The 24,084-nt window shown below is 46.0% G+C and overlaps 1 protein-coding gene across 1 annotated transcript in view; it reads right to left on the reverse strand.

Moving 5' to 3' along the window:
- The window catches only part of ATP8B2 (ATPase phospholipid transporting 8B2), a 446,999-nt gene that overhangs the window by 88,185 nt on the left and 334,730 nt on the right, over positions 1 to 24,084 (reverse strand). Inside the window, exons 16-20 of the mRNA XM_078669640.1 lie at positions 20,521 to 20,709; positions 20,273 to 20,388; positions 19,120 to 19,284; positions 8,434 to 8,545; positions 6,029 to 6,134 (exon numbers count right to left, since the gene is read on the reverse strand). Coding sequence (XP_078525766.1) covers positions 6,029 to 6,134; positions 8,434 to 8,545; positions 19,120 to 19,284; positions 20,273 to 20,388; positions 20,521 to 20,709 — 688 coding nt within the window. The remainder of the gene's footprint in view (positions 1 to 6,028; positions 6,135 to 8,433; positions 8,546 to 19,119; positions 19,285 to 20,272; positions 20,389 to 20,520; positions 20,710 to 24,084) is intronic.

Here is a 24,084-nt window from a genome sequence, read left to right on the forward strand (position 1 = left end):
CAATTTCTTGACCCTGGGCACATGGATTTTTACAAATCTCCACATTATCCCTAATTTTAACATAATTTTCAGCATAAAATTCCTCCGGTACCACCTTAGCCCATTTCAGGCGTCTACCTTGATCAGCAGTCTTCAAGTGGAGGCCAGAGCTAGATGCCAACGGGGATGAACCCATATGACCTCCCCACGCTACTTCCAGTTCAACTGGATTATGATCACTAAAGTGTGATTGAACTGTGCGATAAGAAATTGCCCGGTTTAAAATTCCCACGGATATGAATATGTAATCTATGGTTGTGCCTTGGGCAATACCAGTAAAGGTCGGCAATCTAGTGCCCCCATCTGGTTCGTGAAGATCGAAATTAGCTAGAAAATCTTCCAATTCCTCACCCTCTATAGTGTGTTCAAAATGGGGTCCCTCTATTCCATTATCCCTTTCCATACTATTTTTCATACAAAACAGGTTACAAGGGTGTATGTTAAAATCACCTAAAACAATGTATTCAGTATCAAGCTTAGTATTCTGACTGGCCAGATTTAAAATATTATCTAATCCAGTGAGGTTTTGACCTCTGTGGTCGCTATTCGCTGAATTATAGAAGTTAACAAAAATAGTTCTGCTGATATTATTAGTAGTCACTCTTTCAACCATCAAAATGTTTGGGGAATTGGTACTAATCTCCCTGAAGGTGCCCTTTAAATCTAATGAGAACAAGATCAACAAGCCTCCCTTAGCCCTCCCCATGCGACTGGGGACAGCAGGTTTGGTAAAGCTTATGAACCCATCCCACCAAAGGTTCGCAGAGGTATCCCAGGTTTCTTGGAGCGCAATAATATGGTGACCTAAAACAAAATTTGACCACAGCTTATCCTGTCGCTTACCATTTAACCCTGCTATATTCCAACTTATCAGTTTGCACGGAGCTCTAGCTGACATAGGCTCCGGGTATCTTGCCAAAATCCCTGCATTATTGAACACTGGTTGAGTTAAATCATCTGGACCAGCTTCCGGTGGTCTCTGCAGCTTAACTTCAGCAATATGCTGAATCACACAATGCTCAAGCGAATATGACATAGGAAGGTGATCATGTCTAGGTATGATTTGTTCTCCCCGCCCTATCAGGGGGATGAACTCGTCGGAATCTGAACTATTACTGAGTAAGCTATTCTGCTCTTGTTGCTGGTTGAAATTCTTATTTCCCTGGATCATACCCTCTGTCAGTCACAATCATTTAAATTGGACAAAACACCGTACCTGTTCCCTATACCAAACCCCCAATCAAATGGGGTGGCTGTCTGGCCCCAGCCGTTCACTGCTGTGTTCCACACAGGCTGTGGGGTATTGGGGCGCATCAAGAGCTGTTCGTTACCCGGCCTGGCCATAGAGCCATGTCTATATCCTCCATTATCAAAACCTGGGGTACTTCCTCCCCACCTATTTATGTTGTACCAATTTGGACCCGGGGTTCTAGCCCTTTGCCCAATCGGGAAATTATATTGCCCTGTCCCCAAGCTAGTCATTAAATGTGGACGATCATTGTTAAATCTAAGTCTATTATCTCCCCCCCAATGGGTGACTCTTGACTGTCTTCTCGGCCTGGGCAAATTAGGGGAAGTCACATTGTGATTTTTATGATAAAAAAATTTCAGAGTAAGCGGAATTATAGAGCCGCTTCTACGCTGAGGTGGGAAGATATTGTTAAGGATATTAGGAAGCGTCTCTGCGCTAGCAAAATTTAAGACTACGCAGTCCCCTTTAAATTTCTTTTAATTATTCCCAATCCAAGGTACCCTCCTTGTCGTGACAATTTCCCCTGCTAACTGATCAACTCCCTGAGGTGCCATATACATGTTATTGGAAAGCCAATGTAGAGCTTTGTCTTTTAGTCCTTGAGCAGTTTCCTTTTGCTCAGGAAGTAGGACAGGGACATTCGTTAATACTAAGACTAAGGGTGAGGCCGCCATGATGAAATGTATTGAATCCTCCCCTGAATTCAGTGGTGCTAAAACAGCAGGAGCTAAAGTTGGTGGCTCTCTTATGACAACCTGGCCTGGGTCAGATAATGGAGGTGACTGCCCTACCAAAGTGGGCTGTTCTTGGCCTTCAATGCCACAAGTATCACTAGTTTCACAAGTGTCAGGACCCGTGCCCACCTCAACTGTGGCTACTGGTTTGATAACGTGGGAGGCTAGGTTTTCCAGATCGTTTACCACCTTGGTTTGTGACCCACCCATCTTTTTTACTTCTGCTGTTAATTTATCTATCTTCCCAATGAGTGGCTTGATGATGGTCCTAATTTTAATGTCTATCATTTCTCAAATCCTATTAAATAGGTCATCATCAATAATTTGCCTAAACTCTTCTGGGTTCTCATGCTCCACATTTTTGTCTTTATGTCTAGGTGGCGGGGAAACCTTTTTCTTTCCTGTCTGCTTGGCCCCACGTTTGGCTTGGGATTTTCTACAATTTCTGACTGGTCGGCCAACAGGCGATGGAGGTGGCGGGGCTTCCGCTATAATATTGTGCTGTTGCTCGGAGTCAGACCCTTCATGCAGTGAAAAATCAATTAGCAGGTCAGAATTTTCTATCACATTGCTATTAGCTTGGGAATTTATATCAGGGATCAAAATTACAGGATCAGGGGACCGAGTCCCAGACAATTGTACATCAGGGGCAGGACTTAATGGTCGTAAAATTGGGGATTGGCTCAGGCCTAGAGATTCCCTTCTCTCGGTATTTTTTTTCTTCACCAGTTGGACTAGAAAGGAATCTAAGGTATTGAGTGGTTCTGACGTCATAACGGCCGGTTTTCTAGGCATATCTATAAACTTCACAATACCAACAATATTCAGATAGAACACTCAACAAACTACTAGATATGAGCAAGCTAGGACATGAAAGAAAAAAACAGAGCTAATATGTAAAAAATCACTACAAATCTATACAATATAAAACAGTTTCAATTAATCTACAAAAGCATACATTAATTAAAATAAGCACATTACAGTCCTTTACTTTCTAAATCAGAGAAAAAGGAACAATCAGTATCAATAAGCAAGATAGGAAGGGATTTTCCTCAGTCAGCACAGTACCTTTAGCTGCAAAAAATAAAATATAAGAGGGGTGGCCCGGCCCGGCCCCTCTCGGCCCCGGACGGCCACAGACGGTCCCGCCCTTGTCCCGGGCTTCTCCCGCGCTGCGGGAGTCGTGTTGGCTTTTTATAGGACTTGCAAAGGTGGAAGGGGTGGGAGGGGTCGGGGAGAGCGGCCCAGGTGTTGCTCCTCCGGGCTGGCGGGCGCTCCTGGGAATTGGAGTCCCTCCGTGAGCGCACGCCGCTCGCAGCCCCGTCAAAAATCTCCCCCAACTGACCCTCCAAACTCAAGGCTGCTGCAGATTACGCAGCGCGATGCGGGACCCGCGGAGCGGGTTCCGCGAGCAGTAGGCAGTCAGGCAAAGCAAGCAGGTCCCAAACAAAGTGCTTTTTGGTCAGCAAGGCGTCCCACTCGCTAACAAGGGAGCGCTGTTTATCAATGGTCGGTGGAAGGGTGGGAGGGGTCGGGGAGAGCGGCCCAGGTGTTGCTCCTCCGGGCTGGCGGGCGCTCCTGGGAATTGGAGTCCCTCCGTGAGCGCACGCCGCTCGCAGCCCCGTCAAAAATCTCCCCCAACTGACCCTCCAAACTCAAGGCTGCTGCAGATTACACAGCGCGATGCGGGACCCGCGGAGCGGGTTCCGCGAGCAGTAGGCAGTCAGGCAAAGCAAGCAGGTCCCAAACAAAGTGCTTTTTGGTCAGCAAGGCGTCCCACTCGCTAACAAGGGAGCGCTGTTTATCAATGGTCGGTGGAAGGGTGGGAGGGGTCGGGGAGAGCGGCCCAGGTGTTGCTCCTCCGGGCTGGCGGGCGCTCCTGGGAATTGGAGTCCCTCCGTGAGCGCACGCCGCTCGCAGCCCCGTCAAAAATCTCCCCCAACTGACCCTCCAAACTCAAGGCTGCTGCAGATTACACAGCGCGATGCGGGACCCGCGGAGCGGGTTCCGCGAGCAGTAGGCAGTCAGGCAAAGCAAGCAGGTCCCAAACAAAGTGCTTTTTGGTCAGCAAGGCGTCCCCTTGCTGATGGAGCCCTGCCAAGAGTCTTTGGATGGCGGAGTCGGCCGGGCATGGAACAACAGGCTGCCATCAAACGGACGGTCGATGAGTCGCTCCCGAATATTCTCAGGGAATACTCCGTCCCAAAGCCAAGCATGGCGACGGAGAGGGACTGAGGATGCCATGGTCCGGCCCAGCACCTCTGAGATGTCCAGAGCGGACCAGAGAATAAACGCTGCAAGCTCCTGGCCATCCAACGCATGATGCCGTAAATCCACCTGACCAGTCCCCTGGGACGCTGCAGGTCCCAGAGACTCAGCTGAGTCCCACAAACAGGAGGAGGCCCTAGCCAGCACACACAAGGTGTTATGGGCCCGCAGAGCAGTGCTGGTCGAGGTGAACATGTTGCGCCCCCAAGATTCCAGCCAGCGGGCCTCTCGGGACGGTGGAGTCAACAGTGGCGGCAGAGAGGGAAAAGCAGGGATGCTGCCGGCCTAGGGGTGAAGGGAAAGACACGCTCGGTCACGCGGCGCCGGGAGGTGCTGGAGGCACAGGGTCCCCCTGAGGCAGGACGCCTCCAAGCCCCCGTCAAGGAAGAAAGGAGCGAACCTTTAAAGGGAAGTAAGATTTTCCTCCCACCAGAGCCCTGGTGGAGGACCTCCAATAGATGGTCTGCTGGTAAGTGAGCCAACGGGTCACCCATGCGCAGGATGCCCACAGCCGTGGACACCGCATGAGCGAAGCCGCACCCGCCTCCGTAGGGCCCCGCGGTGGAGAAAGCATCTCCTTCGTGAGGGACCTGCCGCTCCTCCGACGAACACCTCTGCGTCAGGAAGGGCGGGGAGCCGCCCTTTGACGCTGGTGAAAAAGACACCACACGGCGACCAGTCTCCAAAGAGGACAACACCAATATACAGCCTGCCTCCGGAGAAGAAGGAACGTTCGAAGACAAATCCACGGTACGACCCCTGCGCGGAGCCGTTGAGTCTGCTGCCTGAGGCAGGACGTCGGCACCATTCGGCGTCACCGGACAAGGTTCCTCCAAGTCACCCCGCACCGGAGACCGGAGTGGAGCTGGAGCCGAACCAGCCCTGGGGCAGTGCCGGAACGACGCCGACCCGACTCCCGCCGAGGCAGCCACCCGCGTGGGGGATCGAGACGAGCCTGAGGAGTGACACGAAGCCCTCCGCCAGGCGCGGCCCAGAATGAAGCGGAGATCGCTCGGCAACACATGCAGCGGTGCCAGGGATGATTCAACCTCCGACACACCCTCTGACGAGGCAGCCGCCTGTGGGGAGGGACGAGAGGGGCCCGGAGAGGGAGAAGGGGTCCTCATCGGGCCTCGACCAGGAGCGGGACGAGGAGGGCCTACTGACCCCTGTGCCTCCACATGGTTCAGCTGTTGCCGGCACCGTAGCGGCATCACCTCGGCCTTAGACAGGCCATCTTGTCAAAGGACCGAGAGGGGCTCGAGGATGCGACCCGAGCCCTGGCGACCTCCCGCGACACCACAGGGACTCCCGCGTGAGGTTTGCGGCGAGGCAGAGACGCCATGGGCTCAAGGAGGTGCCCCGGAGGAGCCGCACCCCCACAGCACCACATCCTCCTAGCCTGGATCCGAACCAGTCGGCGCCGTAGCCACCGGTGGCGCCGCGGAGGGCCCTGCACAGGGCAAGGTTTAAAATGTTGGCACCTGTGGTACCAAGGAGATTATCTCTATAGTCAAGGCTGAGGATAATCAGTCATTTAATGACAAATTATATTTTAATCTCTATAGCAACTTAAACCACATACCTCCTACCACACACCACCCTGACAATCTCGTCAGTAGTTTTATGCTACAGCATAGTTTCCGGAGTCCCACCACAGAATAGAAGCAGCACCCCCACCCAGAGTACTCTCCAGTAACCCATTCTTGAATACCTACAATCCCCTAATCCTCACCTTAGTTCTTCTCGCACCTCATGTACAGTGTGCCCTGTGACAACGAACACCTCAGTCATGTCATCAGTCAGCATCTTGCACGAGTAGCCGATGTTCACTGCAGTTTCTGATGAAAGGAAACATGTCAGGAATATGCTAATAGGAAGGAATAAAGCAACTCAATCCCTCTTGATACAGTTATGTCTCAGTTTCCCTCCCTACGCATATACAATAGCATTGTATCAAAACATCTCAGAGCAATTATCCTGTAGTGTGTTACAGGAGTACTGTACTATGGCTGCCTACTTAAAAGTTCCAATCTGCTTCCCGGAAGGCACTAAACACTGATGGGCCTCCACCCTAAATCCTGCTAAAAAACTCGATGGGACCCGACCCCTCTCAATGTGGTAAGACATATCAAGGGCTTACCCCATGTGCCAAACATTCTACTGGATGTAAACTATTTAAATACTCTTATTCATGCCAATCCCTAGAGGTAGCGTGGATAACCCTGCACTCAGTCAAGTATTCATGGTCACCAGCTCCACTGTATCAGCAACTTTTATCGATCTCCATCTGCAAAACATTTTTTTTTTTAAAAACTCTTGTAGGGAGCGACCCCTGCAGTATTTAACCTCTCCCATCATGGTATGAGTTGATTATACCGAGAGACATTTCGCCGCCTGCACTGTAGCGCTTAAAGTTGCAGGAGCCAAAATGCCTGTGGGCAGAGTGGGGAGGGCAGAAGGGCTGCCATCCGGTGTGTAAATAAAAAAAAAAAGGCAATCACTGCAGAGCAAATACCAGTGTCCAGATTGTGAGTGTGTGTCCGTGTTTGTCCCGCAGTGAAAGGTTCACAAATACCTCATCATCCTCAAACCAACTGCTTATGCCCATACATTTCAAGGGTGCCCATCGTCTAATGAGAATCATATGTTGATTCTAGATACTACTCTCTTATACAGTGTTATTCAACCCTTCATACACCGTGACAAAAAATTTCTTCCACCTCTTTTTGGAACATTCCTTCCAAGATATCGCTCATCCAACTCTTCATTCAACTTCTCTTCAATCACTTCCGTATTTATCTAAGTGTATTTCTTTTTTCTCCCATCGCTCATTCTACTTGCTCTGCTCTCAGACAAAATTCAAGTTGGAAAGAAGAGTCTCATGCTGCCTCTCTACCCCACTGTTTTCTCATCCAAAAGCAAACTCTTCTCTGAATGGATACCATTTATCCTTTCCATCCCAAGAGGAAATTGTGTGTACAATGGGCGGCAAGGCACATATTCTCTATAAACTCTGCACCTCGTAGGTGTCCAAGCTTCATGCCAAAAAATCACCTATGCCTCCACCCTACTGTTTGAACTATCATATGGCAGGTACTGATCTCCCATAGGCTTTCAACACCCTGGAACATTTTCTCACAATAGTACCTAACGCTTCAAGCTCAATGTGACACAATTTGACAAAGTTTATCATAATCTTGATTGATTTTAATACTTATATAGCGCATGCTGTCACCCTACGGGTATCCTTCCATATGCCTACACCATAAATCTAAAGCTTTCCAGGGCCTGCATTCCCCATTTGTCAAAGTGACTTCACTTTCTAAAATGTTATCCTAGGCCTCCAACTTGCTGCATCAAAGAATCATCTTTAGCTCCACATCTATGAGGCTCCACTGGACATTTAAAACCCATGGACCACAAACCGACTAAGTGTCTAAAGTTCAGAAAGGCAAATATCATGTGTCAAAAAATGATTATGCACCTCCAACATGCAGATCTGACGTTCTAATTGGCCTTCACCCTACCCAGAATGTCAAATCATTCATTGGCCCTCAACCCTACAGAATTTGCTTGTGAGCCTAAAGGAAGTGTGAAACACTTGTAGGCCTAAATCTTGTACAGTGCGACACTTACTCATAGACCGCCACCATACAGTGTGAATGACAAACCTGAAGGCTTCTCTTTTACTACGCACTGTTAATACACTTGTATGCTTCTGCATCTTACAGCATCACCTTCAATGTGCCTTAACAGATCTATGGAGTATCCACCATACACATTGATTTGAAAAGTAATTCATGTGTCTGCAATGCACAATGGGGCAAACATCCTTGTACGCTTCCACTACAATACATGGTACCTTGGTGCCAGATGTTCTTGAAATTTCTTATAAAATTACTCCTACTTCCCCCACTTGCCTCTTTTTCCACTCATACCCTTTCTACTCTTGTATTACTGCTCCCGGCAACCACACTCCTTATCTCCTTTCAGGTTTCCTCTTGATTCATGTCCCTAAAACTCTCTCATTCCATTCCCTACCCTTTGTCAATTTCAAATTGTAAATTGTGCTTAACGTCCTCCATCAGACTGATTGAGGGGGGAATGGACCAAAGAATGCATTGGATAGGGAAGCACCTTGTTTATCTCCAGTGAGCACCCATATCTTGATGTTAGCAAGAGTTAGAATTGCAATTGTTTCAGGAACACCCTCCTGCAACTTGTCTTCGATGGCTGTGGCCCCCAACAACTGCAACAAAAAGGAAAGGCAGGAAAGAGATGTGAATTCTGAAAAACTACCAAGGAATAAAAAATAAAAAGAACTGGTGGTTTAAGCAGCAAATGATTAAATAGAAACACTTTCTTCCTGTTTTGTAATTTCAGTTTAACCTCCTGGTGTGAAATAAACAACTTTCACAAGGCACACATATTCTCCCAGTTAATGTTATCAGGTAATCCTCAGAGATAACAGTCTAACCTAGCCCTGAAAATATTTCATGTCCAGAGGAGATTATGTTTCATGTACTTCGTTTAATTTACTCCACTTTTTATTGTACTTGAAAGTCAAGAGAAACAATAAAAAACAATTTTGTCAGAAACCAGGAAATTAGAAAAACAGCATATGACCAAAAATCAATCAGCAGTCCTGAATAATGCTCAACTGAACATGTTACTTACCTTTGGCAACACTCATTCTGGTGGATGCTCGGTTTCATCACATATTCTTCACCTTGTGAATACCCTAAGGCGCTATACTGGTTATGGAGATTTCTTTTCCTCCATAATATCTTCCTGCATAGGTGGAGTCGTGCAGCTTTCAATGATCAGAATGTCCAGAGGGGAGATTTCTAGATTGTTGTAATATTATGAACTGGATGCGCAGATTCCACAGGTCTGAGAGGTGGGTTGGTTAGGAATCTGTGGTTAGAATGAGTATCCACCAGAAACAGCGTTATTAAAGGTAAGGAACTTGTCCTTCTGATGAATATGTCTACCTGCAGATTCTTCACCTTGTGAACAGATACCAAAGCTGTACCTTTCCAGGTGGTCGGTCTGTGTGATGGCTCAGACTAGGAAACACTGTAGGACAGAACAGGCACAATGGCCCTTCCATCGGACCTCAGGCAGTAGTGTTTTGTGATAGTGTGGAGTGATGCTCACTTAGCAGCCAGACAAATGTCCAACATTGGCACACTACTCACTAGTGTGGTGGTAACGGTCTTTGCTCTGGTGGAACGAGCAGGGAGTCCTTCTAGAGGCTGCTTCTTGGCTAGATCTTGACACACAAGACAATAAATCTGCAGATAGTTCTCTTCTGTACAGCTTTACCCCTTTTCACCACAGAGAATTCTACAAAGAGCTGATAGTTCAGCTAGTGTTCTTTGGTGTGATTGATGTAAAAGCTTAGGGCTCTCTTTGGGTCAAGGTGATGAAGTCTTTCTTCCTTTTTAGAGAGATGAGGCAGTGCGAAGGCGGCTAGCAGGGTGAAATGCTGCACATGTGAAAAGGCATGACAACTTTTGGGAGAAATGCTGCTTTCGCCCTGAGCATCAGTTTGTCCAGGAAGAAGGTGGTGTACAGCTGCTGGAAAGACAATGAGTGTAATTCACTCACAATTCAAGCCGATGTGATTACCATGAAGAATGTTGTTTTTAATGTAACTAGGTGTGCATTGGTTCAAATGAAGAACCCATGTAGGAAGTGAGAACCAAATTAAGAGCCCACTGAGGCATCACAAAAAGCGTTAGAGGGAACACAGGGGTCAATTGTTTAGAAAAAACACATCATAATGGGTGATTTGAATAAAAATGGTTGATCAGAGAAACGTAGGAAAGAAGCAAGGCCCGATTGAGAAGCCTTAACTTTTGCCGCAGCAAGGCCTTACTGAGCTAGCGAAAGGCAAAATAACAGTATGACAGACAACTTGGTCTAGAGAGGCTGGATATTTTGGGATGAACACCAGACAAACGTCTCCTAGTATCCTGCATAAACTGTTATAGTGGAGGAATGCCTGGCTTCCAAGATGACATCTACTAATTCAGGAGGAAGATCAAATGGCGTCAACTGTCACTGCTCAATTTCCGTTCATGGATGGGGAGACTGTGCAGGCTCGGGTACAGGACCCAGTTGCTACGACAGGAGGTCATTCTAAAGAAGCAACCAGATCGCAAAACAAATGCTCATGGCCAGACGGTCCATGTACCACATGCTCCTTGCTCAGTTCTCTAGGGTCATTAGGTTGACTTGAGCCTGTTGTTTCCTGATCATCTTCAGAACTCTGGGCAGTAGGGACAAAGGCAGGAAGGAATACAGGAGTCTGGAGCTCCAATCTAAGCCGAAGGAGTGAGTTGCCTTGGGAACTCCAGTGTGCAGAATGTTTGACTCTGCTCATTCTCTGTGGTGGTGAGAAGACTGAGCCATGGTGCTTCTCACTGCTGGAAGATGCTCCGTGCCACCTCAGAGAGCAGCCACCACTTGTTATCAGCTACGCAATGTTAATTGAGTTAATTAGACCGGGCGTTCAATGATCAGGGAGCTGCCCGACAATTCAGCCATTTCCAAAAGGTGCAAAGATTCCTTGCACATTACCCAAGACCTCATATTCAGCCCTGTTTGCTGCAGAACCACATGGCAGTAGTGCTGTCCGTGACAACCTGCACCCATTACCCTTTGAGGGACGAGAGGTACGCTTTTAGTACCAAGTTTATCACCCACAACTCCAAAAAGTTGATGTGGAGAGGAGCTTCCTGCGGAGACTGGAGTGTTACGATTTCCACTCCTCCCAGTGAACCTACCAAACCCAGCAAGGGCCATGCCACCAGTCCAAATGGGGTATGCAGTTGCCACTGCAGGCCCTCTAAAGCTGCCTCTGACACCTTGATGGAATATGAAAGGTTCCCTTTGTGCGGAGACTATTGAAACCTCAGAGTCCACTGCACAGCCTGCATGTACCACCTGATGTGGTCCACCAGCAGAATGCTGGAGGCCAGGTGGCCAAGAAGGCTACAAGCTGCTCTCACTGGGACCCAGGTCAAGGGCTGAAACATCAAGATCATAGCCCAAATGTACGGGACTCAATGAGGAGGGGAAAGGCTCCAAAGAACAGTGTCCAGGATGGCTCCAATGAAGGGGTGACGCTTTGAAGGAGTAGGGTGGGACTTCGGCACGTTGATAGAAAGACAAAACAATATCAACAGGTTGGCCATCGTGAGCAGATTGTTTATGACTGTTTGAGGTGATCCTAACCTTCGGAGATGAGTAGCAACCTCCACCATCAATTTCGTGAACACACAAGGTGTACTGGTAAGGCCGAAAGGGAGCACAAAGAACTGAAAGAGCTCATGGCCTACTGGCCAGAGGTGATGCTCCACCACCCAGGGAAGAAAAAGAAGAAACAACATTTTACTGGCTGATTCTGCTCTGTTGAGTGTAAGTTAAAGTGGTTTTGCAGCAGCAGCGGGGTGAAGGTTTGGGTAGTTCGCTGCCATGGGGGCCTGGACACTGAAGGCTGGATCCCCAGACTCTACCTTGAAAGACTTGGGAGGACTGTTGCTGAAGAGACAACATTTAACGCTGTCCTCTATTGGAACTCCCTTAAGAAGCCTTAAAGGGGACAAAACTTTTAGGGAAACTGACATACAGGCAGTGCCAACCTGAGAGAATGAGCAATCGCTTTGCTTTCTTTAAAACACTCCAGGGCTGACTTCACCTTTTCTCCCTGAGGCCGAAAGTCTGAAGAGATGTGTGCCATTAAATGGCATATGCATAAAGGACTGTTGGACATCACTCAATAAACCTATGAGGTGAGTGAGATAGAATGGTGCAGGTTAGCCAGAAAGGTGGTTATGAGGTTTAAGGAATTCCCCGGAAGTGGGGGGAAATTTGGAATGGCTGGAACTCATAGGGCCTGAACCAAGGAGACTTGGCCCTAGCTGGCAAAGATGTGGGAAATCTGAGGGGAAATCAGAGACAAACATATAATGAGCAAGAACACAAAGGTGGGATTGTGGAGGCTTGAACAAGGGCTGGAAAATATTCTGATTATGTATGACAGTGCTAAAGACAAAGGTTGTTGCTGTATGTCAAATTTCAATAAAAAGATATGTAAAATTCAAGTTTGGTGCTGAAGCGCCAGGCTTGTAATGACTGTCCTTCCATGGGTGGTTGTACGGCTAATCACCACAACAAAGTAAGCCCTTCCATATTTTGATGGCTTAGATGGGATATCAACCCAGTACCAGGGGAGGAACCAAGCCTATTAGCCTTCAGTAGGTCCACGTATTGGTGGACATTATCATGTGACGGTAAATCATCCCCATCATCTCCACTCTCATCCCCAAGTGGTGGATGGTTTTGATCTGAATCTGAGCCAAAAAGCTGACAGTGGCTCTGCGCTAGAGCCAGTGCTGTGCCTGAATCTGACTGTATGAGAGGACCAGGTACAATTCGGTGAATTAAGGACGCAGCCTTATTTACGCTGAGACACAACTCAGAGTCAGACACCAGTATCAATAAAGGTTCCTTCTCCGGTGCTGGTGTCACTGGGTCAGGTGTTGGTCACCAGCACACATTGTGGCATGAGTGGAAGGGGGCACCGAAGTCAGAACGGGACCTGAAGTCGGTTCGAGAGTGCAGATGGTGCCATGGACTGATCCAACTTTTTTGTAACAAGGTAACCCAACCAGTTAGCTGCGGACCGTGGGTAAGTACTGCTATTAAGAAAAAGGTCCTTAGCTTTTTTAATTAAAACAAAAAAATGATGAAATATAGGCCATAATCGGGAACTATATTTTGTCACTGTCCAGCCGGACAGGACCTTTATTTACAACAATGTAAGTCTTGTGGTTCAAAAAATAACAAGGCACAGTCCTGTACCAAGAAAGCAAAGAACACAAAAAGCAAAGAAGAATTCCAGAGTGTTGGAAACAGGCAAAAGAAAGAGCAAATGTTGGCCACTTTTCAATCAGTGTTACATTCAAAGTATGCCAAACAACTGCCAAAAAACAACATGATTCAACACAATGGTTAGGTTGTGAAGGCAATCTACAAAGTCGACGTTTCGATCCCTAGTGCTCAATTACTTGGGACCATCATCAGGACTGACAGATTTACAGTATTTGCCTGTCAGAATAAAATATTTACAATTTGAATGACCGCCCTGAATTCGCGATCAAGAACGACCCTTGAAGGGTTCGTCAATACTCAAGTTGGTTTCGTGCTCCGCACCGGGTAGCTTGGGACTGCTTTAAAATTGTATCGTTCCCTTAAGGCGAGGTGTCCTCACTGTGCCTCGGTCGGCATAGTGGTGGCGGGTGAAAGACGATGTCCAGTTTACCGCTGCGGTAAACTGGACATCGTCTTTCACCCGCCACCACTATGCCGACCGAGGCACAGTGAGGACACCTCGCCTTAAGGGAACGATACAATTTTAAAGCAGTCCCAAGCTACCCGGTGCGGAGCACGGAACCAACTTGAGTATTGACGAACCCTTCAAGGGTCGTTCTTGATCGCGAATTCAGGGCGGTCATTCAAATTGTAAATATTTTATTCTGACAGGCAAATACTGTAAATCTGTCAGTCCTGATGATGGTCCCAAGTAATTGAGCACTAGGGATCGAAACGTCGACTTTGTAGATTGCCTTCACAACCTAACCATTGTGTTGAATCATGTTTTTTGGCAGTTGTTTGGCATACTTTGAATGTAACACTGATTGAAAAGTGGCCAACATTTGCTCTTTCTTTTGCCTGTTTCCAACACTCTGGAATTCTTCTTTGCTTTTTGTGTTCTTTGCTTTCTTGGTACAGGACCTTGCCTTGTTATTTTTTGAACCACAAGACTTACATTGTTGTAAATAAAGGTCCTGTCCGGCTGGACAGTGACAAAATATAGTTCCCGATTATGGCCTATATTTCATCATTTTTTTGTTTTAATTAAAAAAGCTAAGGACCTTTGTTCTTAATAGCATGGACTGATCCAACAGCAGTAATACAACTGGAGGCCCATGTAGATTCTTTGTGGTTCAGAGGCTTACCAGAGGGAACAAGAAAAGTACCATCAAAGATGCACAAAATGGCCTCTCTAAAGGCCTCGCTATAATGTGGTATCTGGATGCATCATTTGCAGGATTAATTGCGGAATCGGCTCCTCCACAGATCGGGAGCGAGACCGAGTGGCACCCGGACACCCATGCAACTTCTCTGAGGGTAGAGAGTAGATGGAATGAGGATGAGTCCCACTAGGCCTTCTTGTTCTTCGGTTTTGACTTAGACTTCCACTTACAAGAAGACTTCAACCGCGAAGAGGACGTGTTGAAGGAATGGCCTTGAGAGTGGGAACAAGTCTGTTCTTTTGACTTTGAGCTGACTTGCATGGCTGCTTACGATGTTAGGCAACATACAGCTTCACTTTATAGTTCTGGATCGCCTTCAGGTTAAAAACGGCGAATTCCTTATACGACCTGAAGTCATGTTCAAGGGCCAAGCACCAAAGACATACATGGTGTGGGTTTGTCACCAACATCTGTTTTCAACAGTCACAGAAAGGTTTAGATCCTGTAGTTTTGAGAGGGGACATTGTTCCCTTGCGCACTGGTTTTCATTTTTCCCCCAGAGAAAAAACTTTTCAATTCAGTGAGAAAAAAGTGGGGCAGAGCCCCAGATCAGCATAAAGGGCGGCCCATATGTCAGTGTGCAGTGGTGGCGCTTATTTGTAGATCCACTCTGTCTTTTTTCAGGGCAGAACAGAGTCACTGTAGAGCTCCAAGGTGCCACCTGCTGGCACCCTGCTGTAATAGCTGTCTGGATACAATGTGGCACGTAGGCATTATTCAAAATGTTCAGAGGAAACTGCAGTTAGAAGCATCCTTCATGAATTGATCTTGCTGACTGAAATCTGAACCACAGTCTAGGTGAGGGTATATAACCAACACCAGGTTTCTACAGTAACTGCATGGTTTGAAATATGTAGGTTTAGACTGGGACATCATTGCTCAGCACACCTGATTTAGTTTTTAGGAGTCATCAGTACGCTGACGAATTTGGGAGACGAGCTCCATGTCCGTGTCGCAAAGGCGCATATGTCAGCAAGTAGGTGTGGTGTTTATATGAAGCACGGAGTCATGTTCGGGATAGTATGGAGATGGTATTACAGGATGGATCTCTTCTTCAGGACTAAACTCTCAGCTACTACAATTCTCCAGCTGGGCCCTGGAGCATCTACAATGCTTGTTTTTCTGTATGACTGATAATCCAGAATCAATTTGACCTTTAACCCATTTGCCTTGATAACAGATAACAAGAAAAACAGCAAACCAGATTTTGGTGACAATGGAAAGGATGTATCAAGTCTGATAACAAATTCCTCGGGAACTTTGTTGTGAGTCTCACTGATTGATATGATTGACTTCACCCACTTTTGATGGAAGAATATCTTGGATGATGACGTGGACGACTAAAGGAGACAGTGGATGATCCTAGGACTTTCAGACCAATTTGTCTCACTTATCTAACAAGCATGGTCATCGGAAACTGACAAAATGTATGGATCAGCTGGACGATGCTGGTACAGTTAGTAACTGGAAAGGAGTGGGGATACTGTGATGGCAGACATTGTGCATGTTTTGAATTTCTCATCGAAAAAGGCTGGAGAAGAGCTCCCCTAGCGAAAAATCCACTCCTCAAAGCCTGTCATTTTGGTTGGCTATATTACTTTGAATGCACATCCAATCAGGAAAAACCCATTGGTGGGTTAATTATTGAAAAGAGTGAAGCACAAAAACACTGGGTTCCACACATATCCATTAATTGGATTTTTACCGGAGACCTAAGGTTGTCCATAGCTATGTACCCAAAAGACAGTTTGCTCCTAAAAGGAGATATTAGCCAAGCTAGCAATGCAGCTTGGCCTTGTTTTCTGCACAATGGTTTTGGATGAGCAGGCATTGGACCGGCTTAGCAAGCTATTTACCTTTGATGGGAAACATTTACTATCAATGAGAAGTCCAACATTCATTTGATCTCTTATTCTTTTTCCACTGACAGTCATTAACTGTAGGACGCTGGTTCTATATATACTACACCAAAGTAAGGTATAGTGTGCACAGAGTCCAGTGGATCCACAAAGGTAGGCAGAGGTAAATGAGGATAATACCTTACTCTCTATTTGTGGTAGTGTGGGTGAGCAGCAAGGCTTTATCAGAGGGTAGGGTCAAGTGCTTATTGTGCACACTCAGTCAAGAAATTATGTCAGACACTCAAAGACTGAGCTCAGACAAATCTTTTTGAAAAATATTTCTAGACCAAGCCAGGCTTGGTAAAGGTAAGTGAAATATTACTTTGCAAGAATAGTGCAAGTGAATACAGTTGAAATGCAGTAGAATGCAATTGATTTGATTACAGGTCACTAAACAGTTGAAATTACTTTTCAATTACTATTGTAATTTTTGTAAGATTACTTTCTAAGTTACTTCTACTCAGTGTGATATGCCTAGATATCACACTGGGACATTTCCTAGATAAAAGATGAGTAAATCAGTTTTTGTAAATATACAGTTTCTTATGTTTTCATACAATTTCAGCTCCTGGGCTAAAGCTAAGGGAAAAGGGGGGTTCAAGGTAGCACACAAAGGGCACCCACAGCGGCGGCCAGGTGCAGGGTGCTGTTTTGGCGTTGGGTGTCCTGTTTCCAATGGGACTTCCAGGTTGCAACAAACACTGTAGGCTCGGGGACAAAGATCTTCTGGAGGCGACCACAGCTGGAGAGGCAAGTTAAGATGTCGAGGGATGTCGGGACACCATCTGTTGGACCAACCAAGGGTGTAGGATGCAGGGGTGTCTTTTGATGTCCGTTTTTTCTTACCAGCTGAGGTCGTGGGTATCCTCCAGAAATGGGCTGTAGGCGTTGTTGGAGACTTGAGGTAAGTCAGGGATCAACAGATCCCAGGTCAGGATTACCAGGGAGACCTCCTCGTGGTGTTGAGCCACTCGAACATGGGCTGTCAGGTGCAGACTCGCTGATTTGGCATGAACCAGTCTGTTTGTTAGCCAATCCAGTGCTCACAGGAGAGAAAGTCTGGTTGGGGATGGTACTCCAGGTTCTGGGGGGCTGCTGGCTGCAGGACACGTCCGGTTTCCGCTGGAGCAGGTCGAGGTCGGGAAAGGCCGGTAGGGCAGGGGACAAGTCAGTTTGTGTCCTCCTCTTCTTCCTTTAGCACAGCTTTTTGGTCCTTCTTGTCTGATGAGGCAAAGTATGGGGTAGCCCCTAAATACTAAATTTAGGCGCGTTTCAGATAGGTACAGGTCGGGACCAATGGGTCTCTTCCTTGGTGTAGGTACACCCCCTATTACGCCACCTTCCGGTGAAAGGGGGGTATAAGCCTCAATCTAGTTGGCTGGGTACCCTCATTTTCAGGATGGTGGGGACAGAGTTGTGCTTCACCTCGCCTGCCCCACTTGGGGTTGGCAAAGGTGAACACACCTATCCTCCTATCTTAGTTTTCCCGCAAATTGGCTCGGTCAGTTTACAGAGGTGGGAAAGCCTTTGAAGCTTCCCCTTCGTGGACCCTGACCATCCTGGTTGAGGAGGCTTAGCACCTCAACCGAGGATGTCCTTTGTTTCAGGAACCCAAGAGTAGCAGTCTCTCGACCCAGGGGTGCAGAAACATGTTGGGTGGTTGCAGCTGGCGAGCAGCCACTCAGCCAGGACACTGGAGTCAGGTCGCTATTCAAGGAGCATCTCTAAGATGCCCTCGGAGTGCATTTTTCATTAAATCCTACATTGGCATGAGTTTGATATCAAACTTCACAGATTTCAGTAAAGCCAATATGGTGATGTGGAGTTTGTAATGACAAACTCCCAGAGCATATACTCCCTATGGCTTTTACTGCACTTACAATGCCTATGAATTGACTTGGACACTGTAGGGGTACAGGGCTCATGCACCTGTCCCTCACCAGTGGTACAGTGCACCCAGTTAGACAGGTGGTTTACCTATGCCATGGCAGTGGATTGTAGGCATGGCACACCAGGATGTGTACCTATGTCGACTCTTCGCCTTGCTCTGCACCAAAACATTCAGCCTGCAATGGCAGTGTGCGAGTGTAAAGGTACAGGGCCTCTAAGGGTGGCACAATAAGTGCTGCAGCCCTTAGAGGCCTTCCATGGTCATAGTGTCCTTGGCACCCAGGGTACCTCTTCAAAGGGAATTATATGTGGTAAGAGATTTGCCAATTTGGGTGTGCAACAGCACATATTTAGGGAAGGAACATAGGCTCTAGGTACCTGGTTGGCAGGAACCCAGGGCACACTTAGTCAAAAGAGCATCAACATCAGGCACAAGGTGGGGGGCAAACATGCAAGCAGGGGTACTTTCCTACATTAACTCTTTGTGAGAAAAGGTTTCAGGAGATCTGGCATCCTTTGGCTGCCATTAACTAACTGCTGATGTCAATTCACCCCTGGGGCTAGTAATTACCCACTATTTCAGAAACGCATTCCTACTGCCCGTACCATATCTTTGTGAAGCGCTCTGATATCTGTAAGGATCTTGTTCGCGCTATATAAAACTTTGAATAAATAAATAAATAAATAAAGAGACCCACGAAAGTGTACTGTCAAATTAGGCGTGCACAAACCCTGATGAAAATATGCTTTGCCCAGTAGACTAGCACACATAAATGCTGCTAGAACAGGGCAGGATGTGATAATAAAAGGTACAGGTTCATATGCTGGCACCAAACGACAGATACAGTGTTCCCTACTAACATGAACAGACACACAAGCACACACCCAGTGTTAAAGCAACCAGTAAGGAGCTTGCTTGGTACCATCATGTCACGCTCAATCTCTTCGTAGACAGCAGCAAGCCTGTCCTCACGACCTTCAAGAGAACAGCTGGCTTGAAGGAGCTGTTCTGCCCATTGCTCATAGTGCTCCTCTTCCAGGTCCCGGTAGGCCAAAACCAGTGTTCGCAAACCTTCTCCTGCATATTCCTGAAAAGGAAAATACATATATTTTAAAAATGCCCAAAGTAAAAGAGGACAATTTACCACTCATAGAATTTTAAGCAGATGGAACTAGACAATTTGGTACAGAAATGAAAAGAACTAATTGTACAAGGACTTTAGTACGGAGGCGTAGACTGCATTTTATGTCAATGCTCATGGATCCTGCTAGGACTACATTCTCTAGTTCAGTCTAAAAGACACTATTGTTGAAAACGTACGAGCTAAAAATCAACCACAGGAATGCAAGCCCAAAAATCTTCTAAATCAAAAACAGTGACCAACAAATATTTACTAATCAATTATGTTGTGATGCTGTATAGCACAAAGGCAAACTTCAGAATTAACATATCCAAAAATTGCCAATGTTATGCTAAACTACGCAAACTGAAATAGCACCAGCAGCAATTATGCCAAGATTAAAACAAAGAACCATGGTGGGCTATGGCATGTCCACCCATTCATTAAAAAAAATGTACAAAGAAACAAGGTCTGGTGACAAGCATATAGGGCACCTGCTTCCGTACAAATATATGCGGCAACAAGGAGACACCCACCTTACACCACCAAAGATAAATAGCACATTAAGTAAAATCCAAAGAAAATCACTTCTGTTTCCCATTCACAGAATCTGATAAAGTGTAAGCGACTAAGTTACAGTTTCTCCTGAGTGACTGATGAATCAAAGGTCCAATGGTGATTGACTGGCTCATCTCTAGGTAGTCGAAATGCAGAGGGATGTACATTGACAAAGACTAGGCCAAGAAAGGAACTGACATGCAGAAAAGAGGAAAGCCAAGGGAAGGGGTGACAGAAGTATTGGGCCCGGGAGAATTATTAATGGGTGATTTTAGCCAGTTCACAGACAATCTCTTAAGCACACAGCTGATATAGGTCTCAAACAAACACACAATGCACACTTCTAATACTTTATACATGCACATTGAACACATTTATACATATCTACTCCACTCACATTCAAGTGATCGGTGGTGGTGTTCATAAGTTCCTGATTACTTGGGTGTAGCCTCTCAAACAGGAGGGTGTCAGCCCCTTTGCAGTACAAACGTATCTTTCCCTCTGGATTGCGAACTGTGAAAAGTCAGGAGAAAAAGCACAAAAAGAAGCTTATATACCTTTAACCCAATCACCAATTATCACCTTGTCTCAATGAGCGCCATCAGATTTAATTCCCTTATCCACTCGCCACCTTTTCAGACTTACCTATAACAGACATCCTTTTCCGCACGTTGTTGAAGTCAAGGATAGCTAGGAGTTGATAGGTAATGGGTTTCCCCATTTCATGAACAGTGATGGTCTTCGGGGTTCGAGAACGGAACACAAATCCAAAGTTGCGGGCTGCTGTGACAAGAGCACCTTCATCGGGAGACTGTGCTTTGTAATAGAGCTCACCTGAGAACAAAATGTACACAAACAGGACAACATGCCTCATGAGTGAAATGTAAGGAGAAGTTCTTCAACATCAATCTTTTAAAAAGGCACTCAGTATTCTGAAAAATCACAATCTTCCGTGCATTCACAGGCTTGCGTCCATAGACTGACATGGACCCAAGGAATGGAGCGCAAAAAAGTTTTATTGTTCGTCACCTTTCGCCATTAAGCGTTTCGGCTCGCTTCAGCCTTGATCACATTCTGAAAATTATTTAACTCTGAACTATGGCATAGATTGAAGAAAAAAACAAAAGATTTAACTCTCTATTACAGGTTCAGCCTATCCAGAAGATTACAAGAACACTCAATGATTGCTAATTCAGCGTGCTTAACTCTTGGTGAGGTTTACTGATGTGTGCATACTTTAAAGCTACCCATTTCAGAAAGTTAACTCATTCCTGGATTTAGATCTTGCAAGTTGAATGCAACGAAAAAGCTTCTAATTCAGACAAGAGCAGTTTGAATTCACAAACAAACTTCTCTTGAGCAATGTTCCATATGGCTCGTCTTCTCCATTGCAGCAGTCCTACAACTAACTTGGCATGGCATTATTCTTGACTGCATGGATAAAAGAACCAACCCCAATTAGATCTCCTGAATTTCCGGACACTGATTTTTCTGGAATTGGATGATCTTCGTGTCCAGCTAGGAGTATACAATGTGAGATTTTTCCTTAAGTAGTCTGGGGCAGTGGCCCTTGGGGGCGAGACAGAGGGCCTTAAATCCAACACTCTTCTTCACTGGTAACCAGTGAAGTTCTTGTAAAGTACCAGACACTGACTGAAACTTGGGAATCTTCTTCAGAAGTTGTGCTGCAGCATTCTGAAGACATTGCAGTTTTTTCAGAGACCACTGCTGGATAGCAACATATAATGATTTGCAATGTTACTACTTAGTTTGTACTTAAAAGGGTATGCATCGAAAGATCTTCCTAATCTTACGTAATAAAAAGAAACAGGAGGAAGTAAGTTTATTTATTTGGGCCTTATAGGACAAGTTAGAATCAAAGATTATCCCCATTTTTTTGACAGTGACTACTGGTGTGCAGAGAGGACCCAAGGTTTGCGTTTGCTTATTGTGGGTTTTTCCTGGTCTTGTCGTACTAAAAGGAAAATGCTACTTACCAGTATGCATCAGTTCTTGGCATGTAAAGCTGCAGAGTTACACACTGTGCATAGATCTATAACTAGTGTTTGCAGTTTGTTTTTGTCCTGAAAAGTTCCTTGGAAGTCACGAGATAGGTGACTCCTCCTCTGGACCCCATTGCGCATGGGCATCGGCTCCATCCTCAGATTGTTTTTTGCCACAAGGGAAATGATGGAGCTTTGCAAGAAAAGGAAGGATGTCCATGTAAGTTGTATCTAATTAAGATAATACTGGAACAGATAAGGGAGGCGGGAGGGCGTGTGTAACTCTGCAGCTCTACATGCCAAGAACAGATGCATACTGGTAAGTAGCATTTTCCGCTCGAGGCATATGAGCTGCAGATTACACACTGTGCATAGATTGTATAGCAGTACCCACTCTTAGCGGCGACCACCCCTATCCGTTGCAGTAGTTTGAAATAGTGTTTTGAGAACAGCCTGGCCCACATTAGCTTGCTGTTTAGTTTGCACATCTACACAATAGTGTTTTGTGAATGTGTGCGGTGTAGACCATGTAGCTGCTTTGCAGATGTCTTCTAAAGGAATGTTCCCTAAAAATGCCATTGAAGCCCCCATTTTTCTTGTAGAGTGGGCTTTAGGAGGAACAGATAATGTACGTTTAGCTTTGTGATAGTAAATTTGTATGCATTTAACAATCCACCTAGCTAACCCAGATTTTGATATATGGTTGCCCTTGTGTGGTGGTGAGAAAGACACAAAAAGTTGTTTTGTCTTACGAAAGGGTTGTGTTCCCTCAATGTAGTATAACAATGCTCTTTTGACATCTAGGGTATGAAGAGCTCTTTCTGCTACTGTTTGTGGCTGCGAGAAGAACACAGGGAGTTCCACAGATTGATTGAGGTGGAAGGGAGAGATGATTTTGGGAAGGAATTTTGTATTGGTACGGAGAAGGACCTTATTGTGATGCATTTGCAAGAAAGGTTCTTGAATGGTTAGTGCTTGTAGTTCACTAAATCTCCGTAGTGAACTAATAGCTACTAGGAACGCAACCTTCCATGTTAAAAATTGTAGTTCACATTTATGTAAAGGTTCAAAGGGAGGTCCCATTAGCCGTGTGACAATGTTTAAATTCCGCACTGGTGAAGGTGGTACCCTGGGAGGAATTATTCGTTTGAAAGCTTTAATAGCAGGCACTATGAACAGAGATAGATGCTGTCTGTTCTGTAGATATGCTGTTATGGCAGCAAGATGCAGTCTAATAGACGTGTAGGCTAAGTTACATTTTTGAAGATGTAATAAGTATGCTATAATGTGTTGAATAGGCACGTCTAGAGAATTAATATTGTTGTTGTGACAATATATTACAAAGCGTTTCCACTTGGCTGCATAGCATGCTCTAGTGGTTGGACGTCTAGCCTCTTATGACGTACATACAGTCAGGAGGAAGGTTAAGATATCTGAATTCTAGGATTTCAGGAGCCAGATCGCAAGATTGAGCTAAGCTGGGTCCGGGTGTCTGATCTCTCCACGGTTCTGGGTTAAAAGGTGTGGAGATAGGTATAGCTTTTGGTGCGGCACTACAGACCGTTGTAGCAGTGTGGTGTACCACGGCTGTCTGGCCCACGTTGGAGCAACTAGGATGAGGGTTAGAGAATGCTGCTGTAGTTTGCGTACTACTAGTAGCATGAGTGGTAGAGGCGGAAAAGCGTACGCAAATTTGCCTGACCAGTTCATCCAGATCGCATTGCCTTTGGACAGTGGGTGTGGATATCTGGTGGCGAAGCTTGGGCATTTGGCGTTTTCGTGGGTGGCAAAGAGGTCTATCTGAGGTTGTCCCCACATCTGAAAGAATGGTTGAAGAACTTGCGGATGAAGTTCCCACTCGTGGATCTGTTCTGTCTGACGACTTAACAGATCGGCTATGGTGTTTTTTACTCCTGGAACATGCTGGGCTAAGAGGAATATGTTTTGAGGTATAGCCCACTGCCATATGTTCTGCGCAAGCTGAGAGAGTTGCAGGGAGTGTGTTCCGCCCTGTTTCTGTATGTAATGAATGGCTGTCATGTTGTCCGTGCGGACTAACAGCTTTGTTTGATACTTGCTTTTGGAAAGCTTTCAATGCTGGGAATATGGCTAGTAACTCCAGATGATTGATATGTAGTAACTTGTGTTGTGGTGTCCTCCTGCCTTGCATGGTGTGTTGCAGTAGGTGGGCTCCCCAGCCAGAGAG

The sequence above is a fragment of the Lissotriton helveticus genome, chromosome 12, assembly GCF_964261635.1.
Source record: "Lissotriton helveticus chromosome 12, aLisHel1.1, whole genome shotgun sequence".
Lineage (NCBI taxonomy): Eukaryota > Metazoa > Chordata > Amphibia > Caudata > Salamandridae > Lissotriton > Lissotriton helveticus.